The following is a 14,208-nucleotide window of genomic DNA, read 5'->3' on the forward strand; positions in this document are numbered from 1 at the left end:
ATTTGGTGGGCGGGACCCTCGGCCTCCGATTTGGTGGGCGGGGCCCCTCGGCCTCCGATTTGGTTGGTGGGGCCCCTCGACCTCCGATTTGGTGGGCGGGGCCCCTCGGCCTCCGATTTGGTGGGCGGGGACCCTCGGCCTCCAGTTTGGTGGGCGGTGACCCTCGGCCTCCGATTTGGTGGGCGGGGACCCTCGGCCTCCGATGTGGTGGGCGGGGCCCCTCAGCCTCCTCTTTGGTGGGCGGAGCCGGGCCCCTCGGCCTCCGCTTTGGTGGGCGGGGCCGCTCGGCCTTCGATTTGGTGGGCGGGGCTCCTCGGCCTCTGATTTGGTTGGCGGGGCCCCTCGGCCTCTGATTTGGTTGGCGGGGCCCCTCGGCCTCCGATTTGGTTGGCGGGGCCCCTCGGCCTCCGATTTGGTGGGCGGGGCCCCTCGGCCTCCGATTTGGTGGGCGGGGACTCTCGGCCTCCGATTTGGTGGGCGGGGACCCTCGGCCTCCGATTTGGTGGGCGGGGACCCTCGGCCTCCGATTTGGTGGGCAGGGACCCTCGGCCTCCGATTTGGTGGTTGGGGACCCTCGGCCTCCGCTTTGGTGGGCGGGGCCCCTCGGCCTTCGATTTGGTGGGCGGGGTCCCTCTGCCTCCGATTTGGTGGGCGGGGACCCTCGGCCTCCGCTTTGGTGGGCGGGGCCCCTCGGCCTTCGATTTGGTGGGCGGGGCCCCTCGGCCTCCGATTTGGTTGGTGTGGACCCTCGGCCTCCGATTTGGTGGGCGGGGCCCTTCGGCCTCCGATGTGGTGGGCGGGGCCCCTCGGCCTCCGCTTTGGTGGGCGGGGACCCTCGGCCTCCGATTTGGTGGGCGGGGCCCCTCGGCCTCCGATTTGGTGGGCGGGGCCCCTCGGCCTCCGATTTGGTTGGCGGGGCCCCTCGGCCTCCGATTTGGTTGGCGGGGCCCCTCGGCCTCCGATTTGGTTGGCGGGGCCCCTCGGCCTCCGATTTGGTGTGTGCTCTGCCTGGGGCCACTGTGCTCTGCCTGGGGCCCCATATGCTGCCTGGGGCCCCTGTGCTCTGCCTGGGGCCCCATATGCTGCCTGGGGCCCCTGTGCTCTGCCTGGGGCCCCATATGCTGCCTGGGGCCCCTGTGCTCTGCCTGGGGCCCCTGTGCTCTGCCTGGGGCCCCATGTTCTGCCTGGGGCCCCTGTGCTCTGCCTGGGGCCACTGTGCTCTGCCTGGGGCCCCATGTTCTGCCTGGAGCCACTGTGCTCTGCCTGGGGCCCCATAAGCTGCCTGGGGCCCCTGCGCTCTGCCTGGGACCACTGTGCTCTGCCTGGGGCCACTGTGCTCTACCTGGGGCCCCATATGCTGCCTGGGGCCACTGTCCTCTGCCTGGGGCCCCATATGCTGCCTGGGGCCCCTGTTCTCTGCCTGGGGCCCCATATGCTGCCTGGGGCCCCTGTGCTCTGCCTGGGGCCCCTGTGCTCTGCCTGGGGCCCCATATGCTGCCTGGGGCCCCTGTGCTCTGCCTGGGGCCCCTGTGCTCTGCCTGGGGCTCCATGTTCTGCCTGGGGCCCCTGTGCTCTGCCTGGGGCCACTGTGCTCTGCCTGGGGCCCCATATGCTGCCTGGGGCCACTGTGCTCTGCCTGGGGCCCCATATGCTGCCTGGGGCCCCTGTGCTCTGCCTGGGGCCCCATATGCTGCCTGGGGCCCCTGTGCTCTGCCTGGGGCCCCATATGCTGCCTGGGGCCCCTGTGCTCTGCCTGGGGCCCCTGTGCTCTGCCTGGGGCTCCATGTTCTGCCTGGGGCCCCTGTGCTCTGCCTGGGGCCACTGTGCTCTGCCTGGGGCCCCATATGCTGCCTGGGGCCCCTGTGCTCTGCCTGGGGCCCCATATGCTGCCTGGGGCCCCTGTGCTCTGCCTGGGGCCCCTGTGCTCTGCCTTGGGCCCCATGTTCTGCCTGGGGCCCCTGTGCTCTGCCTGGGGCCACTGTGCTCTGCCTGGGGCCCCATGTTCTGCCTGGGGCCACTGTGCTCTGCCTGGGGCCCCATAAGCTGCCTGGGGCCCCTGCGCTCTGCCTGGGACCACTGTGCTCTGCCTGGGGCCACTGTGCTCTGCCTGGGGCCCCATATGCTGCCTGGGGCCACTGTGCTCTGCCTGGGGCCCCATATGCTGCCTGGGGCCCCTGTGCTCTGCCTGGGGCCCCATATGCTGCCTGGGGCCCCTGTGCTCTGCCTGGGGCCCCTGTGCTCTGCCTGGGGCCCCATATGCTGCCTGGGGCCCCTGTGCTCTGCCTGGGGCCCCTGTGCTCTGCCTGGGGCTCCATGTTCTGCCTGGGGCCCCTGTGCTCTGCCTGGGGCCACTGTGCTCTGCCTGGGGCCCCATATGCTGCCTGGGGCCCCTGTGCTCTGCCTGGGGCCACTGTGCTCTGCCTGGGGCCCCATAGGCTGCCTGGGGCCCCATAGGCTGCCTGGGGCCCCTGTGCTCTGCCTGGGACCACTGTGCTCTGCCTGGGGCCCCATATGCTGCCTGGGGCCCCTGTGCTCTGCCTGGGGCCACTGTGCTCTGCCTGGGGCCCCATATGCTGCCTGGGGCCCCTGTGCTCTGCCTGGGTGTAGGACACTGGTGACGTCACTTATCTCCGGACATTAGCTCCGGACATTAGCTCCGGACATTATCTCCGGACATTAGCTCCGGACAAAGCCACGGAAGTTGGCACAAATTGCAGGAAGTAGTATTCTAGGCAATTATATATTAGATAGACGATTCATGTAATAAGGTCTGTGCCTCAGACTGAAGGGGAACGTTTCAGTGATGAAAATGATGGTTAAAAGGAATAGCTGAAATATTAACACTGGGGTGAGATCACAGTAAAGGGAAGTGTGTTGGAAAGGATCTGTTTCATTCTGAGTGTGATATTATTGCTAAATGCCGCCATCAAAGTATGCAATTGGGTACTCGGGGTCAGTTTTCAGATTCCTGTGTTGTAAATCTCCTGACTCAGTTCAAATTGATGCCTGACATAAATCAGAGGAAAACTGAACACTGGGTTGAAGCTTTAGTTAAACATTTTACATCTGTGGGAAAGTCTTACAGTTAGTTCAGGAAGAGGGCATATGTGGATTGAGAATTAAAGTGTGAAATAATTTTTGCTATGGGTGTTATGGTGTCGAGCTTTTACAATTAGTTCCCTTTCTGCTAATCTGATTTTGTGAAAGCTATAAAACTTTTTCTGTCATTCAAATAATGTGTGACCCCACTATAGTTTCTGGCAGAAATAACTCCATGGGAAGTGAGAGAACAGTAAAATGGAATATTAGGCATTCATACGAACATAGATCATAATGTTTTACAGTAGAATAATAGTTTTTTTTTAAACTATAAAATGTATCCTAAACGGTGAATACAAACCAACACCTTTCATGGCTGGCGCACACACACAAGTTTGTCAATTAGTGTGCAAAGTACCTGAATATTCTAAGTATTTCCTATTTGTGTATTAATAGTGTTTAAAGTAAAATTAATATATTCAGTGTTTGCATATATCTTGGTGCATACAGAGAGATGCTGTTTTCTTTCTTTGCATATTATGCAGTCACAGCAGCTTGCACCTGTTCATGTTTGCTTTGTTCTGTTGTGAGGTTCTGGTCGGTCCTAGTTCTTTCTAGAGGTTGTATGTATATATTTATATTTACAATGGGGAAAATAAGTATTTAATACACTACTGATTTTGCACATTTTCCCACCTTCAAAGAACGGAGAGGGCTGTAATTTTTATCATAGGTACACTTCAACTGTGAGAGACAGAATCTTAAAAAAAAATCCAGAAAACCCTATTGTTTAATTTTTACATAATTAATTAGTATTTTATTACATGAAATAAGTATTTGATACAATAGAAAAACAAAACTCAATATTTGATACAGAAACCTTTGTTTGCAATTACAGAGGTCAGACATTTCCAGTAGTTCTTGTCCAAGGTTGCACACACTGCAGCAGAGATTTCGGCCCACTCCTCCATTCAGATCTTCTCCAGATATTTCAGGTTTTAGGGCTGTTGCTGGGCAATATTGAGTTTCAGCTCCCTCTAAAGATTTTCTATTGGGTTTAGGTCTGGAGACTGGTTAGGCCACTCTAGGACCTTGAAATGCTTCTTGCGGAGCCACTCCATAGTTGCACTTACTGTGTTTTTTGGGGTCATTGTCATGCTGGAAGAGATGCAGCCACAACCCATCTTCAATGCTCTTACTGAGGTTGTTGGTCTAAATCTCTTGATATATGACCCCATCCATCCTCCCTTCAATACCGTGCAGTCATCATGTCCCCTTTGCAAAAAAAGCACCACATAGTATGATATTTCCCCCACCCTGCTTCACGGTTGGAATGTTGTTCTTGGGGTTGTACGCAACCTTCTTTCTTCAAACATGTCGAGTGGAGTTGATACCAAAAAGTTCTATTTTGGTCTCATCTGACCATGTGACCTTCTCCCATGCCTCCTCTTAATAATCCAGACGGTCATTGGTGAGCTTCAAACAAACCAGGACATGTGCTGGCATAAGCAGGGAGACCTTGTATTTTCTGCAGGTTTTTAGTCCATGATGGTGTAGTGTGTTACTAACAATAATGTTTGAGACTGTGGTCCCAGATATCCTCAAGTCATAGACGAGGTCCTCCCGTGCAGTTCTGGGCTGATTCCTGACCTTTCTTTGAATTATACTTACCTCACGAGGTGAAATCTTGCATGGAGCACCAAACTGAAGAAGATTGTCAGTCAGCTTGTGTTCGATACTGAAAGCCTGTGTTAGCATTTCGTCTGTGGTGTTGCTATCAGTGTGTCAAGAGTGGGAGAATAGGGTTGCATTGACAATACAACACAATAGGCAGCACTTTTAACACATTTTATAAGTGGTCATAAACTTGTAAATAACTCTAGAAATAATAAAGTTGCGTTGAAACCAAGCACACCTTTGCTTTTCTTGTGAAATTCTCAATAAGTTTGATGTGTCACATGACCCTCTTCCCATTGAAAAAAATAAAGTTGGATCCAAAATGACCTAGTATGTATTTGCAGTGATTGAAATAGTGTGAGCTAGTGTCTATGATATTTCCATTAACCAATATTATCGTAGCTGCAGGACAGAAGATACACATTTCTATGCAATTATTTTGACTTCTATTCTTAGTCGTCACAATGAATACCCATTTCCCTAAAGCAAACCAAGAAAGTGTTACTTTGTACAGGCTTGTCAACCATATTCTAATACATATATCTTGTTCTTGTGAATCTGTAATTGTGCATGCTACACTTATTGTGTTGCTCTAGCTTATTAAATGACAGTTATAGGACTGCAAGGACCTGCCAGGGCAGGTTTGTAGCCTTTAGGGTGCCCCCAGGCTGCTCACATGTTTGTGACATATGTAGAATAGTAACTCTCTTAAGTGGACACTTGGTTAAAATTGACAGTTGTTAATTAGCACATTACTGTTAAAACTAACAGGATGACCAAATGATCCTATAGAACAAACTGTGTGGCTGACCTGAACCAAGGGTAATGCATAGTGCACCATTTGTCATGACAGATAAGATAATTTATTGAGATTTCCTATTGCATAACTTAGAGCACTGCCACCCATATGGTTTGACACCACTATACTTAATTATTAACTTTAAAGTTGAATTATTCATTAGCAATTGTCTTCTTCCCAGTCATTAGACACTTTGCTTGGGTTAAAAGACAGCTGCTCTTCTTCTCTTCTAAATGGGAAGTCTATAATCCAAACTGAACGGCCCATGGATGCCTGAGTACTTCTTTACTTCCTTAGATAATCCCCATCAATGTCAAAGTATTAAGTCCCAACATTAAAACATGATAATAGCAGTCAAAACAACTAAACTGAAGGTTGAAGGCATTTTTTTCCACACTGAAAACCAACATAGAGATTAAAAAAGGCTAGTAGGAATAAAACTCAATAATGCAATGCAGACCAGGCAGTAATAATTATACTGGGTATTTTTCCCATTTCTTTCATCTTTGTATAGAATATAAAAATGATAGTATTTGCATTGTTCTGTACACCCTGTAGCTTGTGTGACTTACCAAGTGCAATCAATGTCTCGGTGGATCAATTCTCTAAATATATGACCTGAGGTAATATTACAAATAGTGGAAGCGCTTCTGTCATTAAAGTGAATTAATAGCCCTCTTATCCTTTAGCCAAGCTGTAAACTGGAGCCTATTGATCTTAAAAGAAGTAGATGTTTTAATTTGTGTGAAAGTATTTGAAATTCTACTCTTCAAAACTTGATCTGCAACTTGGATACAGTGCAGCTTTGGTACCTGAGGCCTGATCACAGTCTCCATAGTGATTAACTTATGTTACCTCTGACCTCTAAAGTTCCTACAGATGCAGAGGCTTGGACGTTTTACCTTCAGTATTCTTCAGAGAGAGCCAATTCATTTTAATTAAGGTTCCCAGAGGTTAGTTGTCAAATTTCACCCTTTACTTATCAAAGTCTGCATCTAGACTAAAACATTTATGGGTAATAAGTGCTGAAAGTTCTCACTACAATATTTAGTTCTTGACACATTTTCCTTTCAGGACGTAAATTGAATTCAGCAATCAAAATACCACCTTTCACTTTTCAATGAAAATTGTTATAATTAATCTATACCATTTAGCCTTGGGAAAATATCACAATGCGTGATGATAGTACTCGTAAGCACAGGGTAATAACTACTATCCATCATGTAAAGATTTTAGAATTTTATGGTATTACTTGAATTCTGACTATGAATAGTTTCTCGTTGTAGCCTACCAAACCCTTTCCTGGTAGATGCTCAGCTGTCCTATCCTTCTGGCAAGTCAGGATATTTCAAGCTGTTTAGCTGGGATGTTTGTGCTGCTTTGATCTCTGAGTTCACAACGTGGCATAGTCTGTGTCAAACTGGGGTGCCATGGACTTGCTAGAGAAAATAATTATGAAGGACCACTATCAATTTATGAAAACAATGTTCTGAGCCTTAAGTGATTGACTCCAAACCACCTTCAAATAGTGTAGTCTTCTCTGAACATTTTGGGTACATTATTATGGAAGAACATGAAAAATATCAGGGCTAACCATGTTTGTTATTGTGTTGCCTGCGGATATTGAAGGAAACTGGTCTCAGGTTAGGATAGTGACATTTAAAGTTGCAGACCATCAACTGGATTAATGAAAAAGGCAGACAAAAATGCACGTCCCAATTCCTTGTATAAAAACATCCAAATTTTATTCTGTCTTGATTTAAAAAACAGCATGTCGTAGTATTGTATATACTACATATAAAACATTAGACATCAGTAGTCACCATGGCTAAGGTAGGCTACACGCCAGAAAGGTGTCAGATGTTTTCTATAGAATGTATGCAATAATATGATATGCTGGTTTATAAAATCAAGATGGAATAACAATTGGAAGAACCTGATGCAGTGGAGGATTCTTTGCTCCAAAATAGGACTACTGAAAACCCTGAGAGTAGCTTTGATGTCTTAGCTTCTCATCCAAGGCAACTTGAGGCCGTCCATTTAATAGCAAATAGTCAATGTATTTACTGTTAGATTCTGGTGGACAGTAAATATCATCTTCTGCTGGACATTTTAGGTACATGGCTAGGTAAGAACCTGATCTACTGGATTTATTGGTACTTTATCTAGGTAGTCTAGCCATGAAAACAGCATGATTGTCTGGGGGTTTATATTAATTTCACCACTGTACATCATTCTGACAACCCTGCTCTTATGGGGCTTGGGAACCTATGGTACTGTAGAGAGTTAAAGCTCACTGATAGCTACACAATATTTTAATAAAACCCCAAAATGTTGAATAATATGTAGTGCGTGATAAGTATTTAATTTTACATTTTTTGTTGATACAACTTACTGTTTTCTTACCTTGTTTTTTATGGTTGGAATAACTCATGACATGACAGATAGCCTTAATGGCTGAAGATGATGTTACAGTTCCCTTTTATGCATGTTATATAGAATTGTCAGTAGTTTATTACTAGGGGGGTTTAGGCACTGAAATACCGCCATTTTCTAGAAAAAAGAGGTAGCAGTGACTTACTGAGCTGTACCTTTCTGGCATCCTTGAAAAATATATGTTAGTACAGAACAACAGTAACTAGTTGAAAAGGCAAAAAAAAAAAAAAATCTGATATGTCTCTGTAATATGCCAGAAGTCCTACCGCACATGACATTTTAAAGCACCACAGTTGTCATTTGGTTTACTGTCTGTGCTTCCCAGAAGAAGATAAACTCTTATATTGTCTTTTTTTTTCCCTCTGGAGATTACGCTACTGAATTGCATAGATAAATAAGCATACAAATTTAATAAGTAAAAGATAAAATATATGCATCTTTTGTTTTTCAAATGTAGCTAATAAATACAGCAAGAAATCCTATGTGATGGTGGATAATAATGTGATTTCAGACATTATGGTATTTTCAGTGGTGCAGTTTTAGTGTTCTGAGGTTTCAGTGACACCCCGCGCCTTGTGCCAGAAAAGGCCTAAAAAGCTTCATAAATGAATGGTGCTGAATGTGATCAAATATCATGATAACTGCGCAATGAATGTAGTAAAATACTATACATTGCTAAGCTTTTGTGGTTGTGTGAAGAGCTGGCGCAGTTTTGGATATGAGCCCAGAAAGGGCTAAGCACTACTTCAGATAAAGCGAAGATGGATCTTCAAGAGAGTTCATATGATTTGTAAATGCCTTGAACGAGGCAATGCTAAATCGAACTCCTATACTTTATGGATTTATTTCTATAAACTGCTAGCCTGTTATTGCAAAAACTGTATAAGTCCAGTACAGCGCTGAGAAACTGGTCTTAACACATTTATTTTATTTATCCATAATGTACACATATACTATATAGAAGTGATTAGAAAATATACTTGTGTCCCAGTGTAGTCTGCTATTTTTTTCTTCTTATAAATGTAAGTTATGCAACTGAATATATAATAATCCAGCTTATTTCAATAGCTTGGAATTGTATTATTATTATTTTTTAATTTTTTTGAATCTCCTTCTAAAATCCTTAAAAAAGCACATCTACCATGCTTAAGAAGGCCAAACAAATCTGGCTATCCTCAATTATCTGGCTGAATTTAATTGATCAAGCATTATACCATATCTATAAAAGCTGCATTCTTTTATGTATGTATCAATAAAAAGCCGGGCATGGCCTTTCCTGGAAATGTTTTATTAAACGTGACCCTGTGGGATGTATTCCCTGTAGTCCACAACAGTCATGATTTTGGGAAATGCAGAATAGGAAAGGCTATAGCAACTGTTTTCATTTACTAGCTGCAGGAGATATGACAGACGGACTTTGATTTGTTGCTATGACTCAGTATGGTTGATATGTATCTGTATTAGTTTTCAGCAGTCCCAAGCCAATAATGTCTCCTGTCTAGTTTTACTAGACACCGAGAAGATAAACGTAATTATACTTAGAAGGAGTAAGAAGAAAACATATTCTAGTGATGCATAGATTTTTACTTGCCAGATACTAGCATGAATTATCAAAATCTAACTGGAGTTTTCAAGACTTCCGCTTGACGCGTAAAAAATGCCGAAAAAATTACAGTATGTCTAAAACTTATAAACTACCGATGTCAACAATTGATGAGGCCATTTTTACAATTCTGTTGCTTAAATCTATTTGTAAGAACTTATGGTATGTAAGATGGAAAGGAAAGTAACATTTTTTTTTCCTGTCTGCCCAATGATTGGAAAAAAAACTGTACATTTGAAGGGAATGCCATATAGGTTAAATGAAGTGCCTCCAGCATGCAGCTGTGTGGGGAGCGAAGTGTAAATTTAGCTGTACTTCAGTTTGACAAGTGCCCTCAAAGATCAACAAAGATGTTATCTGGACCTTTGTACATATGTGACACATTTTGGTCACTGATATATGTTCTCAAGTGTTTAAGAACAATCATAAAACACAGAGAAACTCATAACAAGTACTAGAAAATGCATGTCATATACTTCTGGGGATATACTGCTCACTTCCAGTTTTATAGTTGAAAAAAAGTTTTAATAAGCTATGTTTCAACACAAATACACATTCATCTAAAACCTCAAGGATCAAATTGCCACAATAGGTACAAAGTTTATAATTGTACATATTTTTTACTGCTTCTTGTTTGGAGTTCCAAAGTCTATATGAAATTTTCACAAAAAATGAAAAATATAAAATGCAGCAATTTTGGCCAATTCCATGCTGATTTAACAAGAATTTTATATTTATTCTGGATATTTTCTATGTGAGATCTATTTGTACTGTGGCTGATTTCATACCCTATAAATGTGCAATATAGCTTTATTTCCTAGTAGTAAAATGTTACCCTTTTCTATTTAATAGTTTGACGTTGATTACATAATTTTAGGTTTCAGAAACCACTAATGCTAATAAAGAGCGTCTTGCTGTATTTATTTTGTGGTGTTGGTAATTTGTCCTGCATATTTCACAAATAAACTAACCGTCTTATACCTCAATTTTTTTAAATTCTGTTTGCAGCTATAATAACATACAATATGTATCTTTCTTTCAGACATTGGGACGGTTTTAAAAGTTGTTTCTGTTCCCAAGGAGACCTGGCATGATTTAGAGGAAGTACTTCTCGAAGAAATGACAGTGTTCAGGGTAGGTACATCCATGCCATAATACAGTGTATATATCCTGATGTGAGCTTGCACTGTACCATTGTCTCTCTGAATTTGAACCACACTTAAGCATATTTATAATAGTGCCTATTTGTAAAACAGAACAAACTTAGACTAGACAGTCCATGGGTTGTCCAGTCTTGGGGTTAAATCCAACAGACACTCTATGACTGCAGACTTGTGAATCCACACAGTGCGCACATTGCGCAGTGTCAGGATTCTCTGGTGCCAACACTATGGGAATTTGCAAGCATGCTGACTGGACACACGTGGCTTCACTCAATACAAGTGTTGAGTTGAGCTAGGCCAGACATGTCAGAATGTGGCTGGAAGTATGCAGATCGCATACTTGGGTTTACATCACTGCCCTTTACCAGTACCGGTGAATCTTGACAGCTCACAGTGTGCATGCTATGAGGATTCACAACTCTGCAGTCATGTAAAGTGACTGCAAGCTTTATTCACAAGCCTTATTTCAACAACTCCAGATTTATCATAGTGATTTATACTGCTAATCTGTCTAATTTAGGAGTATCTAGTCTAAATTTACGCACCCTATTCGTTGACTTACTTTGTGCGATATACTTGCACCAACATTTTGGCACATCTAATTGTCTAGTGTTGCACATTAGTCCATACACCTTTACAGAAAAACTGAACCCCTTTTTAGAGAAGCCATACACATCATCGGACAAGGGACAAAAAGTGTATAAAACACAAAATAACTTTTGAGTAAGTCATGAAAGACAGTTTTTTTTGGTACAAATCACTCTACAATTCTTGTGAATTTAGCTTGATATATAACAATTTGGATGATGTATTATATAGGTATTTTTCCTTAACCCAATTTGTATGGGAGAAAGTAGTTCCTCACAAAAGCTCAATGCAGTAGTTTAAAAACTTCCTATGGACCTGAGCTTGTTGTGTGCATGAGCATATTGGAAATATCTCCTGAAACTAGGTCTTAAATATTATATTTTTATATGTAATAGAACGACTTAATAAATGTGCTTATCCCATTGGGTAAATTTTCTAAAAAGGATATGTAAACATACTTTTATTAAACTTTTTTAAAATATTCGGCCAATATGCAACCATTGCACTGAAAGCACAGCTGCCTGGCAGCAAGAAACTTTATTTCTCAATGCAGTCCTCTGGCTTTCAGTTATAGAGGCGTGGCTTCAGTCACCGCTAAGTACACAGCGATCGATGGCCGTAAGCATACCCCAACACTGACTGACAACTGTATCACCACTGATTCACTGCTAAGTAAGCTGTTAGTCAGTGCTGAGGCAAGGTTACAGCTGCTGCTCACTATGTACTGAGCAGAGACTGAAGCCACACCTTGAGCGCCTCCATGACCAAAAGTTGGAGTCTTCGAGGAGAAATAAAGTTCATTTCTACCCTGGAGCCGGGCTTTCAGTGCGGCAGCTGCACAGTTTTAAAATGTTATTCACCTGCAGATTAACCCCATATCTGCAGGTTAATAGTGTTTTTCTTTTTTTTACATGACCAGTTCTTTTTATTATACTGGTCATTAAGTTGGTATTAGTAACTTCTATTTTTATTGCTGTATTGTTTTCCATAGAAAAACTATATTTCTTAATCATTTTCTCTTTATTCTCTCCATTCAATCTTTCATTTTTCTTTGCCAAATTCTTTTTTTTTGTCTGCACAACTATATTCTTTTACAAAGAAGTGAGTTGTCCTCAACCCTTTGAAATATTACTTCTACATGAATAAGCACATATTGCGTGCGGCTTATGAAAATCTCTCTAAGGCATCCTGCAGGTGTTTAAAAATCCAGTGTTAATATGGGCTGCTTAGAATATGTGAGTAAAAGTATGTGAAAACCTCAGAGTATAAAGCTGGAAGGCATACCAATCCATAACAATACCCAGAACAGCTACAATTCCTTTGAAAGGAAAAAAAAAGTCACAGAAATGAGGATAATGACTTTTTAAAAAATCACACAGACATCACAGTGAATTATGGAAAAGAACAAACACTTGTAAAGTGCAGGTGATCCATATTCTTTGCAATAAAAAATCTACAGTAGATATATATATATATACACTCACCGGCCACTTTATTAGGTACACCATGCTAGTAACGGGTTGGACCCCTTTTGCCTTCAGAACTGCCTCAATTCTTCGTGGCATAGATTCAACAAGGTGCTGGAAGCATTCCTCAGAGATTTTGGTCCATATTGACATGATGGCATCACACAGTTGCCGCAGATTTGTCGGCTGCACATCCCTGATGCGAATCTCCCGTTCCACCACATCCCAAAGATTTCATGTTGTTTACACCAAATTCTGACCCTACCATCCGAATGTCGCAGCAGAAATCGAGACTCATCAGACCAAGCAACGTTTTTCCAATCTTCTACTGTCCAATTTCGATGAGCTTGTGCAAATTGTAGCCTCAGTTTCCTGTTCTTAGCTGAAAGGAGTGGTACCCGGTGTGGTCTTCTGCTGCTGTAGCCCATCTGCCTCAAAGTTCGATGCACTGTGCGTTCAGAGATGCTCTTAGGCCTACCTTGGTTGTAACGGGTGGCGATTTGAGTCACTGTTGCCTTTCTATCAGCTTGAACCAGTCTGCCCATTCTCCTCTGACCTCTGGCATCAACAAGGCATTTCCGCCCACAGAACTGCCGCTCACTGGATTTTTTTTCTTTTTCGGACCATTCTCTGTAAACCCTAGAGATGGTTGTGCGTGAAAATCCCAGTAGATCAGCAGTTTCTGAAATACTCAGACCAGCCCTTCTGGCACCAACAACCATGCCACGTTCAAAGGCACTCAAATCACCTTTCTTCCCCATACTGATGCTCGGTTTGAACTGCAGGAGATTGTCTTGACCATGTCTACATGCCTAAATGCACTGAGTTGCCGCCATGTGATTGGCTGATTAGAAATTAAGTGTTAACAAGAAGTTGGACAGGTGTACCTAATAAAGTGGCCAGTGAGTGTATATATATAATTTTAATATATCTTATATTTTGTTGATTACTACTCTTACATTTGTAGCTTCTGTTTTTATTGTTATCCTTTTTTATGTGATTATTATTTATGAGTGCAAGCTAATCTATATCTTTCACTTTCCTCTACAGGAGCCAACTACAATTACATCCTTGGAGATCTCCACAAAGCAAGTATGCAGTGGCTTTTATTTCATTTACTATGTTTCCATTACCCTATAAATGCAATATCTTCCTGACAGCAACTTGGCCATTGCAGATGTATTAATTGAGATAACACATCATTTTCCTTTAATTTGACCTCAGCAGGTGGTAGAATAGCGTCACTAAAGGCCATGTAGAAAGGAAATTTTTAAATGTACACATTACTCTTGCGATATAAACCCAACATAAACTTGTCAGCTAATGACTTGTTCCATAGTTTATCTTGAATTCTAATGCTGCTATATATTTTTTCCATGGCATTGAAATATATCCAGAGGAAACATTGTATATCTCTTTTAATGGTAATTTATAATG

At 43.3% G+C, this 14,208-nt stretch overlaps 1 protein-coding gene across 1 annotated transcript in view; it reads left to right on the forward strand.

The window, feature by feature from the left end:
* The window catches only part of SEMA3A (semaphorin 3A), a 353,944-nt gene that overhangs the window by 301,895 nt on the left and 37,841 nt on the right, over positions 1-14,208 (forward strand). Inside the window, exons 12-13 of the mRNA XM_077264656.1 lie at positions 10,597-10,688; positions 13,822-13,863. Of these exons, the coding sequence (XP_077120771.1) occupies positions 10,597-10,688; positions 13,822-13,863 (134 nt within the window). The remainder of the gene's footprint in view (positions 1-10,596; positions 10,689-13,821; positions 13,864-14,208) is intronic.

This window comes from Ranitomeya variabilis, chromosome 5 (genome assembly GCF_051348905.1).
Source record: "Ranitomeya variabilis isolate aRanVar5 chromosome 5, aRanVar5.hap1, whole genome shotgun sequence".
Classification (NCBI taxonomy): Eukaryota; Metazoa; Chordata; class Amphibia; order Anura; family Dendrobatidae; genus Ranitomeya; species Ranitomeya variabilis.